Genomic DNA, 21464 nt, shown 5'->3' with positions numbered 1-21464 from the left:
TTTACCAGTGGTTGCTTCAATTATATATTTTTATTGGTTGTTTTTAATGAAATTGAAGTTATTCCTTCATTTACTTCGATTCAACTGTTTGGAAATATGTAACTTGAATAACGATAAATGATCAAATGAGTTTTGTGCTCAAAAAAGGATTAAAATGAAAAAAACAATAAAAAAAGAAAATTATAAAGAAAATACAGTATATTGCTATTTCAAGGCTACAATGGAGCCTCTTTATCAGTGCAAAAATGCTCAAAACATACAAAAAAAAAAAAGTAGTGAGAGAGAATGTTTTTTCTTGTCTTTTTAGTGGGTTGAGCCTTTTTGGCAGTGCAGTATCTTTTTTTAGTGCTTTTAGCTGTATTAATACTTTATGCTGTTTTTTTTTTTTTTTTGATAATTTGTGCTTTATTTGCATAGTTTTTATTGTTTCAATCATATGAAACTCAATATCGACTGAATTCTAATTGCAGAATGACCTGTCATCAAATTCTATTTAGGGTCTCAGCCTTAGTTACAAAGCAAAACTTGAAGAAAACATAATTTTTTTCTCCCTTTGTTTTAAAATCAAAATTAATCTGAAATTTCAAATAATCTTACTAGCAATTACTTCAAGGAGAATTGAGTTTTGGATGATAGGAGATTAAATTTTGCAATCTCATTTGAATTATCCGAAGCCTTTATAACATTCTAACAAGATTTTTAAAAATAATACAAAAAGAATAATGTAAAAATACTCTTTTGAAGCTAAGATTTTATACAGAATTTAAACAGACATTCATCTTTATACATATATAGTGGACGCTGCTTATATGAATCACGTTTGTTCAAAATAGCTTTGATTCCAAAAAGCGGCTGACTCAATAAAGCAGCTAACTCAAAAAGCTGGATTTTGTTGTTTTCGACAATCTGATTCATTAAAGCTGCTGATTCAATTAACCACTGATTCAATTAACCGGCGTCCACTGTATTCATATCATTTTTATGCACATAGAAGTTCAAACAATAAAACCAAGCTCATTAATTAATTTTGTTCATTTAGAATGTTTCTGATTATTCTAAAGACATTTATTTAAATATAAATTCAGCATTTAAGCATTTTTTCCTAAGACACATAAAATTGAAAAATGAGGTCATAAAGTAGCTGCTTTTCATATGACTAAAAATAAATGCAACATAATAACAAAATATTAACTACATGGAGGGGGGGGGGAGGAAGCTAAATGCATTATTGCTTTTAAAAGAAAAAAGGGCAGATACCTAATTTCATTCTTTACCTATCTATAACACACACACACATTCAGGAAATCAAAATACATAAATTTAAAAATCATAGAGCATTAAAAGGTTAACTACATTCCAACCTATTGCTTTATTGCACTTGCTTCTATTGTTTTAAATTTCGAACAGCAGCTTGTTATAAACAAATATTTAGTTTTTAGCCTAGACCTTGATGGTATTTATCCTCAAATTCCTGAGAAAAGCTAATTAGTCTTTAACAATAAAGTAAAATATTTCTGCTAGGACTTAGAAGTATTAAACAACAGTTATCAAGTTTTTGTGAAAAATTAATAATTGCACTTGGTCAGAATTAAAATTTGAGATTTTTATTATTATTAAATACTGGCTATGTTTATATTTAGATTTTCAAATACTGCAAAATAGGTATGAAGAATTTAAGTGTTTTAAATTCAAACCAAGCTTATAGAAAAGCTGTGGATAGTTACTCTTTATGTAAGTTTTGCAAACTTTATAACAAATATTCAGCTGTTACTGCTATTTTTCAAGTTGAAACTTATACAAACAAGCTTGCTTAGTGGTATATCCATTAAAAGAATATCCTGCTTAATTAAAATTTTCAGCAGACCAAACCATTGCAATTTGTCTTTTTTATCCCCGAATGTAGACTATCCTGCTTACTGGAATAGTTTATCATAGCAAATTGGCTATTGCATTAAGTGGGCTTAAACAGAATTATTCATAAAAAGGTTTTTAAATTTTTATTGGAATTTCAAAGAAAGTTATTTGTTTACATTCCTTGTTTTAAGGGGTTTTTTTCTTTCCCTTAATTTATCTCTAGCTAAAAACCATTCCCAGTTACTTATTTTTATTTCTAGAATCTAGATCCTTTTCTAATTCTGTATCATGTTCTGTTCGTTGAAATTTTTATGATCTGAAAAATTATCTTCTAAAAAGTCATCAGCTTGAGCAAGAAATGAACACAAAGAACCTATTTTTTCTTCATTAGGAGCCGGCATGTCCAGGCAAAAACTTCAATGCAGAAAGGAAATCAATTAATTAACGGTATTGATTGCACAAAATAGTTAGTTCTGTGAAACAAACAGAAAGGCATGAAGGGTGTTCAATGACTGTAGTAACTGATCAAACATGTATTAGCAGAGAACAGATCCCCGAAATACTATGAAACTACTAACAAAACGTGGATAGGGGAATCAAACCCGGCTACTGGTTAGAAAAGAAGGAACTGGTGGCTAGTTTTCTACAAATTGGGAGTTTAAAGGGATCTTCGAGTCATCAAACGACCTTTCTCAAGAATGAATTTAAACAAACTCAAATCAGACATGCGCATAAACTGCATTGCCTTCAATTCAAAGCATGCAATAGAAAATCATATGAAAATCAGGCACTTAATTTACCTCATTTTATACTTTCACTAAACATTACTTACCACTCTTACTTTGCAGCTAGTTTGTTGGCTACTTACCAACTTCTGGTAATGATAAAGGCAGTACCCACAATACTTAACATTATCCATATAGTTACCAGCTTCTTCACACAGCAATCCAGCAGCTTGTGCACTGAAATAGAAACATTGACATAAGTTAATTTAAATGACAATTTTTTAAAAACTATTTACAGTAATTTAAATTTTGGACGTAGAATGCAAGATTCAGGGCTCCGAAAGATGTTTGTTAGCCAAATGAAATCATACTTTGAATCATCAATAACAGTATATGCCAGACCTATAAATTCAATGCATATTTGAGTGGTAAAAAAATTTCATTGAGTTAATTAGTTAATTTGACTTTTTTTGAAAGTCTTAAACCATTTTAAATATTTGAATGTTTAATTTTTCACTAGGTTTTATTGAAAAAAAACCATAATTTACACAAACAAAATTTTTATTTTTAGTTTCTTCAAAAAAGAACAAAATACTAACCATGTAACATGAAAGTACTGCTTACAACCGGATTTGTTACACTGCATGCACGCTCCAACACTTGCCTTCGACTCCTTGCCCTGCTCTTCACAAATATAACACAGCTAAAAAAATAACGGAAAACACATCAATTACGGTTTTTTATCTAATGTGAGGCCTGAAGTGGACCAAACAAAAGTAAAACTTTAGAAAACAATCACAAAAGGCCGGAATTCGGACAAAAACCAGAAAAATCTCTTCCCTGCATATGGGGGGCTTCATTTGCCAACCCTCGTTTGCCACTTGCAGAGGGTGAGAATTGATGATTTAAATACTTTTTACCCTGAATGTCAAGTCCCTTACAGTTTAGGGGGGTGAGACAGGGCAGAATGGCATCCCCTGGATGTCCTGTACAGGGTTGTTAACCTTGGAGAAACTTTGAAGAGCATCTGTAGTGATTTTGAGGAGCATTTTTTAAATTTTGCGGAACAGATTGGTATTTTATTTAAAAAAAAAATTAATAAATAAATAAACCTTTTGTTTAAAAAAAAAATTCAGCTGTTAATCCTTTTAAGCAGTAGCATAAAAAAAATTATTTTTGAATTAATAAAGCAGCTTTAAACACAATGTCATGCCTTGAGTATAAGTATATTTAATTTGCCATATTTACATGACTGTCATAATAAACTAGCAAAATAAAAAACATTTAATTTTATTAAAATCTTTGATAAGCCTAATCAAAATAAAGATCAAATGGAAAACGCAGAACGCAGAGCAAAATAACTTCTTTGAGGAGCTGTGGAGTTTCGCTATTTTGTGGAGCAGTTGGCAACCCTGCCTGTATCCAATGGTACCACTATTGATCTGGTAGATATTCACAGCACGGAGGAGAAAAGGTTACAAAGACACACAGATACATACATAGACAGACGCACACAAGTTTTAACAGCATAGATAAAATATAACAGCCATAGTTTTACCTTATTATAACGTTCCTGCGGAACTAATTGCAATATTATTGGCTCCATTGTAGTCACATTCCCAAATCTAACTTCTGGTATATAAAGTGCACAAACAACATGAGCCCATCCTATAAAAGAGAATTATACATAAGTGAAAAAATAAAAATGAACTAAACATGAGGTTTAACTATACAAATCAGTTATAGCATACAAATTGTTGGTGTTAACTTAGTCAAAATTGTTTGAAAAAAGAGAGAGACAGATTAAATTTTTTTAAAAATATATTTGAGTTTTTTTTTTTAAATTATTATTATTGTTATTATAAAGAGAATATAAGATACAATACTAAAAGCACAACTTCATGATTTTTCGTCAGAGAAATTTGTAGGTAAAATAATAAGTTTTTTTAAACATTTAAAAAACTAATAAAAATTTGTATGAATAAAATAAAATATAAACAAAATATAAGGATAAAAGTAATATAAGGAGTTAAACATTTAGCTAACTGCTGTTTTTCAAGGTTTCAAAACAGACCACTTCATTGGTGCATAAATGATAAGGTTCATGGTAACCCAAATCACTGGAGGTTCATGATAACCAAAACACAGGCCAAGTGGACCTGGCATAGCTTCAAAAGGTCAGTGAAGGTGAAGGTGAATATATCCAAGTGAACCGGTCTGTGTTTCGAGTTTTTGTGAACCTATCTTTCACATACTGATGAAGAAGCTTGTTTTGATAGCCTCAAAGAATAGCAGTTTGATAACTTTTCAACTCCTTTTATTGCTTTTACTTGCATTTTTACCTACATCGTTTTATTTTATTTTTATCTCAGTAAAGTTTCAACAGCATTAACAAATGTTTATAATTCCAACTTAACTTAAACTTATTTCAATCAGTTTTTACAAAGATGTTCAAACAATCTTACGTATGACAAACAAGCATATTAAAAGCACTTCTTAAAAATTAAAATGAGTTTTTTTAACTACCAGCCTGAATAACTCTTTTCTATACATGACAGCTAGATAACTCTAAGATATTATGATGAAAGCTAACATCAAAGCAAAATATTTTATAAGTTTGAAAAAAGCATTGTTTAGATATTTCAGGTTTTAATATTTGTATATAAATATTTCATCTTCATTACAGAAGCTAAAATTCAAACTTTTGAGCTTCCTGCCAAACCTAATGTGTGGTGCAAGTCAGAAATTTTTGAGGGGAAAAAAAGTAGTAATATTATTTTACTATTTAAGGCTCTTCCACATTGCAAAAGTTCGCACTCAGTTGTATTTTTCCACAACTCTCTCAAAACTTAAATACCTTACTTCAAAAAATTTACAAATATTCCACAATTCAATGAGGATTTTAAACCCTCATAATGCACAAAAGTTTTAAAGAAATAAATTATTTTCTTACAAAAAAAGTTTTCCAATTTTAGAGATAGCAAATAATTGATCCTTACGAACAATATTCTCATACTCTTGATATCCAAAAACTTTAATTTTTTGCACTGGTAAATTTACACATGAGTCATTTTCTAAAATGTTAAAAGCAGATTTCTGTGTTTTACTGATATTCTTCAGATATTTTGCGGGCCAGAATGTTTGAAGAAGGAATCTAAGAAATGTCTGTGAACTCACCTTAAATTTCAGCCCCTGTTATTAATTTCAATTGCACTATCAAGTCAAGAGCTTTCATGTTTTCAATTAGGCTTAGTTCTTGTATGCATTATTGTGGATGTGTGTCCGTTTTAAACCCTGAGCACCTTTCAATCTAGGTGAACACATGTACCCTAAAACACCTAATTTGCATTTACCATGAAAAAAAAATCACGTCAAAAAAACCTCAAAATATGGTTTAGCTGAAGAAAAATTACACAACTAAACAAGGTGGCATTCTAAAAATAAATTCAACTTAGAGAAGTGTAAAATGTGAAAGAATTTAAAATTCAAAAATAAATATTGATAAAAATAAATTCTTTGGAAACTTTTCGTGCATTCGGAGCAATTTTCATTTCTTTTAGAGGGTTTTTAAGCACTTTATCATTATTGAAATTTAATAACAAAAAAAAAAAAAGTTTTTTTTTTTTTTTTGAAAATCAAATAAAAACATTATTAAAAATTTTAACTATATCAAACAAACTTTTCAAAGAGAGAAAGAATAAATTACCACTACTGTCGGTTCTTTTCAAAGCTCCGTCTTTTGAAGGACAAAGTTCACATCTCTACAAAAGATTAAACATTACTGCCACTTTATTTATAAAATGCAATTTTTTATTCTATCATTTTTTAAAATTAATTCAAACAAAATATTAATTTTCAACACATAATGAATATTAGCATTAAACAATAATTCTCCTTCATAGCCTGAGTGAAAACTTTGAGGCAAATAAAAAACTTTCGAGAAAATGGGAAAAGGAAATAAAAGGGATTCATATATAACTGTATCATTAATTATTATGTTCATAGCTAAGAAATAACGCAACGCACAAGATTTGTAAATATATAATCAGAAAAAAAAAGGGTGAACGAAAAGACAGTCCTTCAACTTGATTAAAAACTTTTCAAAACCAACATTATTTTTTACTGTTATTTTTTTTAAACTAGATATACATATACTGGATAAAAGATAAAACAGACACCGAGTTCTGTCCAAAATTAGTTTCATCCATAAAAAGAACAATATCGTAAGTACAGTGCAGTCTCGAAAATCCGAGTTTTGAAAGTATGAGGTTCCGCTTAATCCGAGGTGCTTGATTTATATTTCAAGTAATTTTTTTAGTAGCTAAATAATTAATTTTCATTAAAATTTGAAAACAGAATTTTTTTGTTACAGTTCAACTAATTGACTGCATTCAAGTGTAAAAATAAAACTACGTAATTAAAGTAGGTACGTTGAATGAAATTGGTTTCAACAAGACTAGCTCTAAGTAATATAAAATACTCATCATCTACAAGATAAGGATTAAGAAATGCCTTGGAGATAATAACTCGATGCGTAAAATTGACATTGATTTGCCACAAAAAATGTTTAAACATGCCATTTGGGAGATTTGATTGCAATAAAAGAAAAATAGTGCATAACTTGATGCCATATGAGTTGCATTTACAAAAATATCTTAATATATAAAAATCTTCTGTGCGGACGTTTGTCACCATAAGGCTTTTAAACGGCTGGACCAATTTTGATCAAATTTTTGTATGTAATTAAGTTGTAACAAGCATAGTTTCGAAGCGCGATGGATTGAATCGGAAACGTTTTTGTTAATTAAATAATTAAAACATTGGATGGTTATACCTCCCAAATGATTAATATTTATTTTAACCTATTGTTGAGCGAGGACTGAAATAAATACTTAACCCATTGCCAAAGGACAGTAAGAAAGCCAGCTCTGTTTTTTGTAATGAAATTTCCTACTGTGATATGTCAATTGAGAATAGATAAAGTGTAGAGAGAGAGGGAGTGAAGCCTTCATTTCTTTTGAAAGCAACCATTTTAGATCCTATGATATATTTTTAAGTAAAGTACTGGAAGGTTCATACAAAACGCGTGTTCTGTCGTCGTAGTTGAACCATGTGACTGGATCGGTGCTTTAGGTTTCCCTAACCAAATGATCAGAAAGTAAAGTACCTTACGAGCAGGAATTAAAATGGAGGGAGAAAGTCCAATCATTGGCTTAGCAATAGCTGACCCAAAGACCCCAAGTCATGTGACTCAACAACGACGAACGGCTGGCAAGTTTTGCGCGAAACAAGCGAAAGAAACCTGATTTCCTCCAATGCTTTGTTTTACGACCTATCACGTGACTTGGGGTCTTGGTTTTATGAATGAAAGTCTTCACTCCCTCCATTTTATCTCTTCTCAATGAAAATATCTAGCAACATTTGCTTCTCAGCTCAAATCCATCTGAGTTTTGGCACCAACTTTAAGAATACTTAAAGGATTATCTAACTAATCAGTACATTATTAAAGACAAAGATGATGGAATTTAAAGACGATGCACATTTTATTTTCGTCCAGATAAATTACAACAAGGTAGTCCTGTACACAAAAGATCAGTGGAAGATCTTGATCTTTGGTGGAAAGAACAAATTAGACAATAAATGAAGCTTAAAAAGTTTTCGTTCAAAAGATCGGAGAGCTAATTGGTCGGAGTTGGCTTCTCCCACTGATCAGCTGAATTACAGTAACGTGGTGGCTTGGCGACTTTGGCTATAAACAATAGAGTTGCATGATCATTTGTTTACATTTTAAAGCTACTGTTGATGTAATTTATTGTATTTTTTGTTTATTTGGCGAATTGTTTTTTTGTTTTTAAAGAGTTTTTACTCATTTTAGTTGAAGAATGTTTATTTTACATCGGGAGGGAGGGGAGATGAGTGATTTTCCCTTATTCATAGAACTGTTTTTACCTTTATCATTTTTCTAAACAATATCCTTTCGATTGTTTTATTCTTTTTCATATGGGGGATGTTGCAGCGGGATTTCCCGTTTGTTCTAGATCGGTAGTTAGATTTTTACACTTAATATCTGAGGAAGCTTTTCATCCTTTGAGTATGGCTGAAGGAACAAACCATCAAGTGCAGGAGAAAAAATAGTAAATAAAACATTTGCTCAGTGGGCATTAGATAATCAAGTTGTAATAAATATACGCATTCTGACACCACAGCAGCTTAAAGCATTTTTTTTTTACTTTTTTTTTTCAACAGAACGGTTTGAACACTTGTTAGTTAATTGAAATTTTTTATATTTTCAATTTACAAAGTTTGAACAGAACAACGCCTGTCAGGTCCTCTAGTTAAACCATATAAAACTAACCGTTTTTGTGTTAACCAAGATACATAAGAATGCACGCACATGTATGGGTCATTATATAAAAAATGCATGTTTTAGAAGTTGAAATTCATGTAAAAAAAAATAATCTCCAATTTTTTAAACGTTAATTAATATTGGTCATTTTAGGCCCTTTTTACTCTCACATAGATAGTCACATTCTTTATTGATTATTTTGTAACTTTTTCTTGTAGTTAAAATTTTGGAGCTGGAATGGAGGATACTGGATAGTAAATATATATTTTAAACACTATTTTTAAACTTTTCATTTATATACACTAGCGTTTTGTTTGAGGAACACAATTTGAACTGATTAAAATTTACACATCTTTCTTTAAATGGATATTTTTCAAAAGTTGTATGCTCCATTTCTCATTCTATACCCTCCATTACGTGTATACTGTAACGAAGGATTCATATACAGAGGATACAAATTCTTATGTTTTGCTATGCACAATGTGTTGAATTATGGTTAACCCAACATGTTATTTAGAATTTACTAAAAAAGATTGATTCAATTTTAACTATGAAAAAAAAATTTAGTACACAAACAATTCTTTCTTTTTTAACTCAAGAACGGTGGATACACAAAGTTAAGGACCGATCTGACTTCAAAGAGAATAGTGCTGAAATTCTTTCACATTAAGTTGTTTAACTTCACTATGAAGACCCAGAGTTGAAAAGAGCTACTTATGATTCTAAACCTTTGTAATGAGCTGCCAATACTGCCGTCTATTGGAAATTCCAATACTTTATTAGATCCTGAATGGAGGATACAAGAAAGACTGTGACAGTGAATCAAAAGATTATGAATGCTATATATTTTTTTATTTTATAACATAATTCTTTTAAACTATTAAAAAAACATCAAGTGATTCGAATTTCACTATTAAATCTGTTATATTTTTTTTTGTATTGAGTAAATAATGAAAAAGTACAAGGGAGGAAATGTGTTGGGACATGTAACGGAGGCATACAAGAATCCCTCCGTTCAGTGAAAAAACATTTAAAAAAATTATAACATAATTAATTTGCATTGATCATTTTCAAAATTTGTTATACTTTTTAAAATCTCATTAAAAATTTTTTTAAAAATAAATATTTTTGAAACTAACCACCCTGGACCTAAAAAAGCGAGTTTTTTGTAGAATGACCCATATACAGACGTCATGGAAAGCTCGTTGGAATGGATTCAGGCACAGTCAAAATACATGTTTTAATTGCCTATAAATTTTCACACATAAATACGTATGGACATTGTGAAAATCTAAAGCTGAAATTCGCTTAGGCGTAATTAAAATGCAAATTAATATGAAATCAGAGTGATAAATTTCTCCTGAACTTCCTTTTCTAGACACTAATTCTCCTCCTTATGTTCTCCAAATAGTAAAAAATTTTAATCTGGAAGAATTTTCTGGATAATCTGATAAGACATGAGCCCTGATTGCCTTGGATTTTTGAGACTCTACTGTAATTAAAAAGAGAAAGCTCCAGTGCCACCTTTTTTTATGTTTGTATTTTTTTGTTTTTCGTGAAAGTCATCCCTCGCCACTTCGACCTTCCACTTTTGCTGCTTCAAACCATCCAATTTTTTTTTTCCAAATAGAGCCATTAATTTCACAGTTTTCATAGTAGCACTGAATATAATATTAGCAAAATGCTTCAAAAAATATGTTTCTTGTACTGTACAATTGAATACCCAAGTTATTTGAATGAGGCATGTCATAACCATTGACATTTGTTTAAGTGGGGTTATACATGATTTATATGTATAAATCTTAAGTCATCAAGTAAATTTAGTAAAATGAAATTTGGACTGAAATATGATTTTTGGTCTAATGAAATGTAAAAGAGAAATGAAGGAAAAATAAATAAATAAATAAATAAAGACTACGAAGTGCTTGGATTTTCGTTACATATTATTTTAGAAAAACTTCGTTGGTCTGCCTTGAATATTTATTTACATAATAGGTAAAGTTACATTAATTAGATATGCTACGCTGTTTAAAAAAAAAAACGACTTAGCACACTTGAATTACTTTTTTTTTTAAAAAGTTTGCGAATTTATTAATAGGTAAGCTATCCCTAAAGCTTTGCTGGTTGCTTTGTATTAATTTGATTTTACGTTTTCCAATAATGTGTAAAATTTATCAAAACACTTGGGGTAAAACGAATTCAATTCTTCAAAAACACATTTTAAAAAAAAACTTGGTTAAACCGTGGTTTAAACCGAACAACCCTGGTCCAATCCAAAACTTAAGGGTTTGTTTTATTTTTTCATGAAGGAAATTATTTTTCCAATATCCAAAATGTTTGAAGGATGAAAACTTGTAAATTAAGACATAAAATCATTCAAAAATATTTTGGACTACACATCCCAATTTTGTTTTATGAAAGCAAAAATTCAGGGGGATATTTTTTAACGAAGATTCTGTTAAAACATGCAACTTACTGCAGCCCCTTTCAAATGATCTTAAATAGCTGGCTTTAAGCTCTACCCTCAGATCTTGGTGCACATGAATACATTCTCTGTTCCTGTAGCAAATTTAAAACATCTTTGCTGGATTGCTATGAAAGGTGCAGGAAATTGCATTTTTTCTACAAGACTTTTCATTCTTACACTTGCTTGCAATTTATGCGCAGAAGAAAAAATGAATTAACAAATAAAACATCACACTTACTAGCAACCAACCCTACCTACTTCACAAATAAGAGGAGATTGCCACCGGTCTATGAGCTACTACTGGCTGGTGTGTTTGATTCAAATGGATAAAATGCTCCACGGATAAACCTACTGCTTCACTGGTAAAATTGAAAATATTTAACGATTGACAGAAATTATGATAAAAAAAAGGTTAAACATATGGGTTGGTTTAACTAACTAATCCGATTTCTAAAGTGAAGAGCGAAATTTCACCCAAATATAAGACAAGGCGCTAGGAACTATTTCCTTCGCTTGGCCTCAACTTATTTCTCCATCGTCAATAAGCTTGTAGTCGGCAACTAAATCGGTAAATACACTATAACATTTTTATAAATTAATTTGCCACCTAATTTACAAGATTTTATCGCCGGAAAATTACAGATATTGGAAAAATAGTTTTCCACTAATTTCCTCCCATCACGCTGTGAAAAAGCACTGCCAAATTTTGGAAGTTATGTAGAAAAGTAGTAGTAGATTTTTCAGCAATAAATATTTTTCCTCTATCCATATAAGATATTTCTTTATTACCTAATGGAACTTACTTTGTGGATATACCTCGTATGTCGAGCAATGCAGTGTAAAAATTGAGATTCAATGAGAGTCTGGGAGAGAGAACAACTTATATAGGTAGGAAACTTTTTCTGAATTTTTTTCTGCAATAACTGAAGAAAACTACGCATTTAAAAACCTGAATTTTTTCCCAACTTTAGTCCAACCTTTTAAAATAAACTAGTAACTCATTCTAATTGAATTTTATATTGTGGGAAAAACATTTTCCTACTGAATTGTATTCACATAGCTTTGAGACTTATGAAAAGTTTGTACAGTAGAAGACTGTTATAACGCCGACCTGTATAACGCAATTCTCTATAAACCGCACTACTTTTCAGAAGTAGACAATAGGTTTTGAAGTTTAAAAAATCCCTGTTTTGCTTTGCAAACATAAAAATTGTTAGGTAAATTAAATTTTGAAAGTTTTTCATCTTTCCATCTTATTTCAAAGCTTTTAAATTGAAAATTAGTACTCATAGTAAACAGAAAATACCAGATGGCTCTTGAAAATGCAGCTGTTATGCGAACCATGAAGCTAGCAGAAGTGCAAGATTTTGATTGTGAAACATATTTATTTGTGAATAACTAATGATAATATTGATGCTTTAACAGTGCACTGCAGATAAAACTCATTCTGAAGTGCTAATACATAGATATATTCTGAATATTAGTTTCAAAATTTGTGAAATGATCGATATAACGCAAAAACCTGTATAACGCAAAAGCTCTGGTCCCAAGGTGTGTGTTATAAGGGTCTTCTACTGTAGTAGAAAAATTTGTCTTTGGAACAGCACAAAAACAGATATCAATTTGAACATCTGAATTGCAATGCAAAGAGTTCAATATAATTATGGTCCAGGTTTTTATGAGTAGGGGGTAAGGCAACAATCTTGTAAAAGAGCAAAGCTAATCAAGTACAAATGTATACACAAGTTGAAAAAATATTAACTTACAACTCTAGCACTTCTTTCTTGAGATTCACATTTTCTACAAAACCAAGGTCCAGTAGGTACTTGAACAATGCCGTAACAGGCTAAAATACAATAAAAGAGGGATATATAGACATGAGATAACCATGAGATATAAAACAAAAACAAACCTTTATTGAACTCAAAAGAAAACAGAAAAACGTTTAAAGGTACAAGAAAACAAATGAGTGAAAAATTATAAACTTAAAAATTGGTGGTACCACCTTTCAATTTTAATTTCAATCTGTGATTCAAGAATTCAATTAATTCCCCTAACAAAATACTTTTAAAGAATTAAATAAATTGAATTTTGTAGAACAGTTTGAACTGGGTGCTGTGACTCCACTGCAGTTGGTTTTATTGAAATTAAATAATTCTGGACATTCAACAAAAGATCTCCATTAACTTCATCACCTTCTAAAATAGATTTTTCTTTCCTTATGGGAGTAATGTTTGGTTTTTGCTCAAGAACTGCAAATTTGATGTCTATTTGATTAGTATGTTATTGCATTCAATTTAACTCGCATTGAGAATATTATTGTTGCTTCATAAACATTGGTCAGTGCATTTGATTCATTACCACAGCAGACTGGCCCAATTTGCTGATTGGTGATCCCTACGGGACTGCTTAGCAGAGGCAGATCCAGAGGGGGGGCCATGGTCCTTCCCAAAACTCTGTGACTGTAGGAATTTTTTTAAGAAGAAAAAGAAAATATTATGAGAATGAAATAACAAAATTTAACACGTGTGTTTTACTTTAAAAGAAATTTAGATTGCAATTGAGAGAGAAATTTTGTCCATGAAACAGAACAACTATTTCCAAAATTTGCTCCATCTTTTAGATCATTTCTTGATTACAACTTTAAACACTTAGACGATCTCTAAATTCTGCTGTAATCACCTATTGCTCACGAGACAAAAGAGAGCCTAAATTTGTGTTTTTACAGCTTTAATTTTGAAACTTTTCTGGGGGAGAGACCCCTTTTCTCACTCTCCTCCGCAAATGCCACAAAGGTAGCCAAAAATTGCCTTTTAGAACTTCAAAAAATTTCAAGAGATTAGCTTACCCGTAACTTGCCTAAAAGCTGCTTAAATGGTCTTTTTTGCTGCTTCAATTACAAATGATTTCCGATAGACCCTCCCCCCTCCCCGGGTAATATTGTGATGATAGCTTCAAAAAGAGGTTTTTGGGGGGAGAGCTCAAGAAACTTCCGTCCCTTTCTAATAGGTCTGAAAGTAGCTTAAAATTGGATTTTTACAGCCTCAATGGCAAAATATTTCAAAGCAGCTCACTCTCCCTTTCACCCGTTCGGTACTAACGACCCAAACATGCGTCAGCGCTAGATACTCTTGGTCACTCATTTAATTTAAATGAAATAAATAATGATGCAATTTTAGGTAAAAGGATTATTTGAATAATTTTTAAATTATTTAAGCTTACTCCATGCCAAATTACATCATCTTACCTTTCATACTTAAGAAAATATTAAGATGGTTTTTTGACCCATTTTTCCCCAGTCTGACAATACTCTCAAATAAAAATAATATATTTTTCACAACTATTTCAGTTATAAAATGGTAAACGAAATGTATCCCTTCAGCAAGTCGGGACCTGTAGCTTAGGAGGAAAGTTCTGAGGGTGTTCGGAAAATTCAAATAGCGTTGGCGCGAAAGAGCAAATCCATAATATCCGATAATATATATCCGTGCTTTAAAACTCAAGACTAAGTCTAAAAGCTTTGTTCCCACTAAAAAGTGAAATAAAATAAGAATATGATTTCTTGGTTACAACACTCAACAACTGCAGTTAATCTTAAAATCTTCATATTTAAGTTAATTCTAAAGCAGTCAATAAAATTAAAATTAAAAATTGGGCAAAGAAGAGATATAGGTGTGGTAAAAGCTATTTGTATAAGGGTTGCCCAAATGAAAAGTGGATGCGTGCAATAACATCACAGCAAATAATTCAATTAGAGCGCTACTCTACTGCACAAGTATATAAAGGATGGTATGAGGTATGCATTTCAAATGCCGTTCAGTGGTTAAACCTGTTAGCAGTAGAGGAAAGAGTACAAAAGGAAAGTCGTGCTAGCTATGGATGTGTCCAGATCGGAAAGCATGGTAGTACTAGTCCAAGAGCCCAGGACTGCCACACCTAAGTTATTTTCTAAGTAACAAAATGTGTAGAACAGAATAGAGTTAGCATGCACTTTCAACATAAGCGTGTTTATTACTTGGCCCGCGGGCCAATTTGCAGGTACTGAGTACTTAATGTACGCAAAAACAGTGCTAAACTAAGTTATTTTCTAAGTCTCAATTTTTATATTATGATACTCAGGGAACTATTCCAAAGCATTTTTTAAGCTGCCAGACCAATCGTAGGGGCCAAACATTACGCCAGACACCGTTAAAACAACCTACCAAACTACCAGAAGCGTCCCGTGGGCACTAATGGCTGCCAGTGGTGCAATCTTACCCATTTTCCAAGTCTCAATTTTTATATAATGATACTCAGGGAACTATTCCAAAACATTTTGTAAGCAGCCAGACCAATCATATGGGCCAAACACCCTGCCAGACACAGTTAAAGCGTTGCTCTGAGTACGAGCGCGACGCTATGATTCTTGTGCTTAAGCACTTAAAAATATTGTTTGCTTTCAAAAAGCAATATTGTTAAAGCAGAAAACCTAGTAAAAAAACCATAAAATAGGATTTCAGTGAAGCCCCGATTTTACGTCCAACCAAATCTACGTTTTCTCCACATTTCACGTTTTTTCATTAGGTCCCCCAGTTATGCCTGCTAACTTAGACCCAGGGTCAAATTTCAGGTATGGGATACTGAATGTACGCAAAAACAGCGATAACTTTACTTATTTTTTCCACGCCATTGTACTCACACTCACAGCGACGTTTTAACTGTGTCTGGAAGGATGTTTTGCTCATACGATTGTCTGGCTGCTTACAAAATGTTTTAGAATAATTCCCTGAGTATTGTGCGGCTTTTGCATTTTGAGCTCTGACTCTGACCAATTCCAATTAAAATCCGAGCCAATAACACGTCTATTTTTCACTAAACTCCCCTAAAACCGGTAAATATAGTCAAGGTCATAGCTCAACTAGCCAGAGCTGTACAATATCATAATATAAAAATTGAGAATTAAAAAATAAGTAAGGTTATGCCACTTGCAGCCATTAGTGACCGTGGGAAGTGTCTGGTAGTTTGGTAGGTTGTTTTAACTGCGTCTGGCGGGATGTTTGGCCCATGCGATTGGTCTGGCAGCTTACAAAACGCTTTGGAATAGTTCCATGCATATTATTATATAAAAATTGAGACTTAGAAAATAAGTAAGGTTGTGCCACTGGCAGCCATTAGTGCATACGGGACGTATCAGGTAGTTTGGTAGGTTGTTTTAACTGTGGCTGGCAGGATGTTTGGCCCATGCGATTGGTCTGGCAGCTAACAAAATGCTTTGGAATAGTTCCCTGAATATCATAATATAAAAGTTGAGACTTAGAAAATAAGTAAGGTTGCGCCACTGGCAGCCACTAGTGTCCACGGGACATATCTGGTAGTTTGGTAGGTTGTTTTAACTGTGTCTGGCGGGATGTTTGGCCCATGCGATTGGTCTGGCAGCTTACAAAATGCTTTGGAATAGTTCCCTGGGTATCATAATATAAAAATTGAGACTTAGAAAATAACTTAGTTTAGCACTGTTTTTGCGTACATTCAGTACCCAGTACCTGCAAATTGGCCCGCGGACCAAGTTAATAAACACGCGTATGTTGAAAGTACATGCTAACTCTATTCTGTCCTACACATTTTGTTACTTAGAAAATAACTTAGGTCTGGTCAGGTCTGGCGGCCCTGGGCTCCGTCTATACGGTTAAGGGCAGCAAACGACATCAGATCTGCCGAGACCGGTCCAAGCAAACATCGCGATCACCAAGGATTTCATTGCCTTCGTTAACAAAATGATATGAGCTAATTGAAAGCAGGGTTGGCAAAAACCCGGGTTTTTTTAAAAAAGCCCATGGACCCAGGGTTTTTTGGGTTTTTTTAAATAAAACCCAAAAAAACCCAACTAAAGCTGGGTTTTTTAAAAGAAATGTGGGTTTTTTGGTCTTTTTTTAGGGAAAATGTAGGGTACTTGTAGCATATTGTAGCGTAAGTATATGAACAAAGCACAAGAATTGTCTTGGGGTAAAAAAAGCTGGAAAACTAGTTAAAATTCAGCGTTTTCTGAAGAAGAGTATGAAAGACGACAAAACCCAAGAATGGTGAAGTTTCAGATTTTTTAGTTTCCATGATTACCAACAGTTAAGGCAAAATTACTTCTTGAGTGATAAAATCTATTGTTCATCCTATTCTGTTTTCTGTCCGACCATTTGTAAAACCTGTTAATTTCTAAAAAAAATATAACTTGTTAATTCGAAATTTGTGACGTGTCGGGTTGCAGAAAATAATTCACATGAAAGCCTTTTAGCTAGAGTAGTTTCCTCTGTACAATCTACAAATATTGAGAAAACCAGAGGTGACAGGACTTAGTCGAGATAATTTGAGTTATTTATTGACCCGTTAAAGATAAAAGTTAAATATATATTTTTTAAATCTTTGAAGTATTTTTAATGCCGTTAAGAGTTAAGAAATACTATTAAAGTTCAAAATTCATTTTTTATGTCCATTGTCTGTGGTGAAAAACAAATAAAATAGAAGTTTAAATTGTAAAAATATTTAAATTAATTACTTTTTTAAAAAACTTCTCAAAAAATTTAAAAAAACCCAAAAGTGGGCTAAATAATGGGTTTTTTTAAATGGGTTTTTTCAAAAAAACCCATTGGGTCCAACCCAATTGGGTCCAATCCGGCCAACCCTGATCGAAAGATTAAGAAACCCGTGAAATTAGTGACACACTCAACCTGAGTAAAGGATTGGTTCACACTATCATTAACAAAGATCATCCCAGGAAACCCAGACGACACTAAACAAATTTTCCGTTGGGAAGTTTTGGAGCATCCCTGTATAGTCCAGACTTGTCACCCTGTGGCTTCCACATCTTTGGGCCACTTAAGAGCGCATTACAGGGCAAACGTTTCTATTTGGACGACGAAGTGAAAAAAGCCGTGCAGGACTTGCTCAGGAATCATCCCCGATCTTACTGCAGCAAAGGCATCGACCTGCTGCTGCAACGATGGGACCTGTGCTTCAACACCCATGGTGATTTCTTTTGATTTACATTAAAAGTATTATTTTATTCAACTTGTCCACTTTTCATTTGGGCAACCCTTATACAAAGCTGTATACCGCTGCATTTTTTGTAAAATTTGCTCCAGATGGACATGTACCCACCCAGCCTCTCCCTGCAATATAGTGCCCTATTTTCGTTGAAATTTTATGTAGATGAAATATAATTTAAGAATCATTGGGGATTTTTTTTAGAATTGAAGTGTTTATATTTTTTATTAACTCTGAAATTAACTTGGGATGTCACCCACCAGATGTGTGTCACCTGGGGCGGACCGCCCCCCTCAAGAAAGGTTTTTTGACGCAGCAAAAAAGCTTTTGTTCCCCCAAGTTACAGCTTTCAAAAACTGAAAGCCCATAATTTGAGCAACGTCTATTTGTTAAACATTAAAGGAAAGCAAATTAATCCTGTTTCTCAGAAACCAATTCTTGAACATTTGGCTTTAAATTTGTGACTAATTGTCTTTTCCAATTGGTAACATTGAACAAAACAATGGGCCCACACGAGTCAGCTCTTTAGGTTCCATGTGTCTCAGAGGGCCGTAGGTCGGGCACAACTGATTTGGAGTAACTAAAACACTTTTTTTAATTAATTTTTCTGTGCTGGACTTGACAGGTAAGTATTTCCAAGTTTAAAACACAAATAAAAATTAATATTTTAGACTGAAAAAGTGTGTGAGTGACTAAATAGGCTATTTTCCCATTCCAAGCAAAATAGCATCAAAATAATTTACATTTGCTAAATAAATGAAAGATTTTATGAAGTTTTGCACTATATAAAGTCTGCAATGAGTCTTAACTATTTTCTGATTAAACACTGAATATCTGTATAAATATTCATGCAATTTCGAAGTAACCACCATTTTTATAATTTGAACACATCAATTTTTTTTTTTTAAATATCATTTGTGAATTTTTGTTGCAGACACTATTTAGACAAAATACTACAAAATGGCTCATCAAATTTGTTAAAAAGCAAAGGTTAGGTATGCACTACTTTTCGAAAGAAACCAGGCCTACTCCATTATGCCATTCAATGGTCCGGGTGCCTCAAAGTTTTTTGCAAGTTTCTTCTAATTTGGTTGATTACGTATACCTCTCCCTCCCCCACCCCTATAACAGAAAGGTGATGAGACTAAAAATAACGAAACTAAATTAAAAATGAGCACAATAATGTATGATAATATAGTAGTTTACAAGTAAATATAAAACTGCACAGAAAAGAATTGTGGATAATGTCTTAACATTGCACACTAATTAATAAAAACTAGAGAACACTAATTAAAAAATTTCAATGAGATGTAAATACTTCAAATGAAATTTAGTTTTAGAAAGTTAATAGAAACTTTCCTGATGAGATTAGAACTTTTAAGAAAATGCAAGAATTTTACGATATTAATAAAAGATTTTACAATCAAAATAAACATGGAATGAAAAAAGTAAATACAAATATTTTTAGTGTTATAAAAATAAGGCAAAACATTTAATTTAATTTAGTCAATATCGATACATAAACAAACCATCAAAATACAAGACATACCGTAGTTCAAACTGTTCTCAAAACTTGAATTATCACCAAATCTGAATATACATAATTACAAAAAGAAAATTAATAAAGCAATCAAGGAATACGAAATTTATGTATAAAATATATTTTTTTTCCAAAGAAAAATTAATTACGATAGTTATCAAGTGTGGTGAATATGATACATTATTAAAGGAAATCAAATTCATGTCTATTTAAATAGCGCTGTATACAGTGGTTTGATCATATGTGTAACCAAAGATGATAAACAAATGAAAATTTGCTCTTATTAAATAGCAATCATATTCAACCAAAATAAATAACTTACCTTGATGCACAGCAACATTACAACCTTGTCCGTCACAATAAACAAGAGGATTTTCAGCCCAACCACGCTCGTCGGAGCAAACACAACATCCCCCAACCATCTCCTTCATCTTGTAGGAAAAATCCTAGGTTAGAGGATGCAGTATCCATGAATGCTGCATCTCTCTGATGAAAGATTCAGCACTCAACTACTCAAAATATCATTTTTTGTCCAAAACAAAGAAACACAAACAAAAGAATAACACCGCATCCCCCACAGAGACATTTTCATTCTTTCCGATAACTCATCTCAAGAAATAGCCGCGCCGAGAGGAGATGAGCGGAGGGAGCGCTATTTACTAATAACCGTTATGTTGTACGGCTACGAAGAAAATTTCATTTATGATTTTTTTTACCTCCTTTAAAACTTAACAAATATATTATATAAACATAAAAATCATTTGATGCCTTTTCGAGCACCACCATGCATAATAAAGAAATAAAACACTCAAAAAACCAATTTGACATTTTACAAAATCATGGAGGAGAAAAGTTTAAAACGATAAAACACAACAATAAATGGGGAGAAATTAAACTTTATTTCTGAATGTGTTAACTATGCATAATACAATATTTTATGTATAGTTAACTCATCATAATGACGAAGGGACATCACTAAGGGACCCACAACCTTGAAAAGGTAATGTTGTTATATGTATTTCAACGCCTTCAAAAATCTTGCACTGGCGAATGCAGGATTTTGGTTTTTGGTAGAGCAACTTTCATTGAAGTGCATGAAAGCATTTTTTTTAGCAACGGAGTCAAAAGCACCCGGGAGGGCCGGGGGGGGGGGAGATATTACAAGAATATGAGCAAACAAATGAAAAGAATTGCCTAACATAAGTGGAGAAGGAGAATTAACATAGTCGTAAGCAGAGAACATGCACGAAAATCGACTGGTGATGTTAGAACATCATCGAGTCACGACATATGACGATGTCTTATCCACCACCAATATCGTACACAACATTATGACGAAGGCGTAAACGATTTCAGGTCGGCATTGTTTTGCCGCAAGTTCCGGTATCTCCATATATTGTAAATGCGCCATTGAACTGCTATCGCAAGCAGACACTTGAGGTCTCACCGTTTAGTCGACAGTTCCGACATCTCCCTACATCGCTTTACGTCGTCTCGCCATTGGCCGATACAGTGGCT

At 32.3% G+C, this 21464-nt stretch overlaps 1 protein-coding gene across 1 annotated transcript in view; it reads right to left on the bottom strand.

The window, feature by feature from the left end:
• Window positions 1-20377, bottom strand: part of LOC129228700 (uncharacterized) — a 66979-nt gene extending 46602 nt beyond the window's left edge. The window contains exons 1-6 of the mRNA XM_054863383.1: window positions 20269-20377; window positions 13159-13238; window positions 6286-6340; window positions 4138-4247; window positions 3179-3282; window positions 2687-2816 (exon numbers count right to left, since the gene is read on the bottom strand). Coding sequence (XP_054719358.1) covers window positions 2687-2816; window positions 3179-3282; window positions 4138-4247; window positions 6286-6340; window positions 13159-13238; window positions 20269-20377 — 588 coding nt within the window. The remainder of the gene's footprint in view (window positions 1-2686; window positions 2817-3178; window positions 3283-4137; window positions 4248-6285; window positions 6341-13158; window positions 13239-20268) is intronic.
• Between the last annotated feature and the right edge of the window lie 1087 nt (window positions 20378-21464).

This window comes from Uloborus diversus, chromosome 8 (assembly GCF_026930045.1).
Source record: "Uloborus diversus isolate 005 chromosome 8, Udiv.v.3.1, whole genome shotgun sequence".
NCBI lineage: Eukaryota > Metazoa > Arthropoda > Arachnida > Araneae > Uloboridae > Uloborus > Uloborus diversus.
Note: the sequence above shows the minus strand (reverse complement) of the source record. Positions and strands in the feature narration are given on the sequence as shown.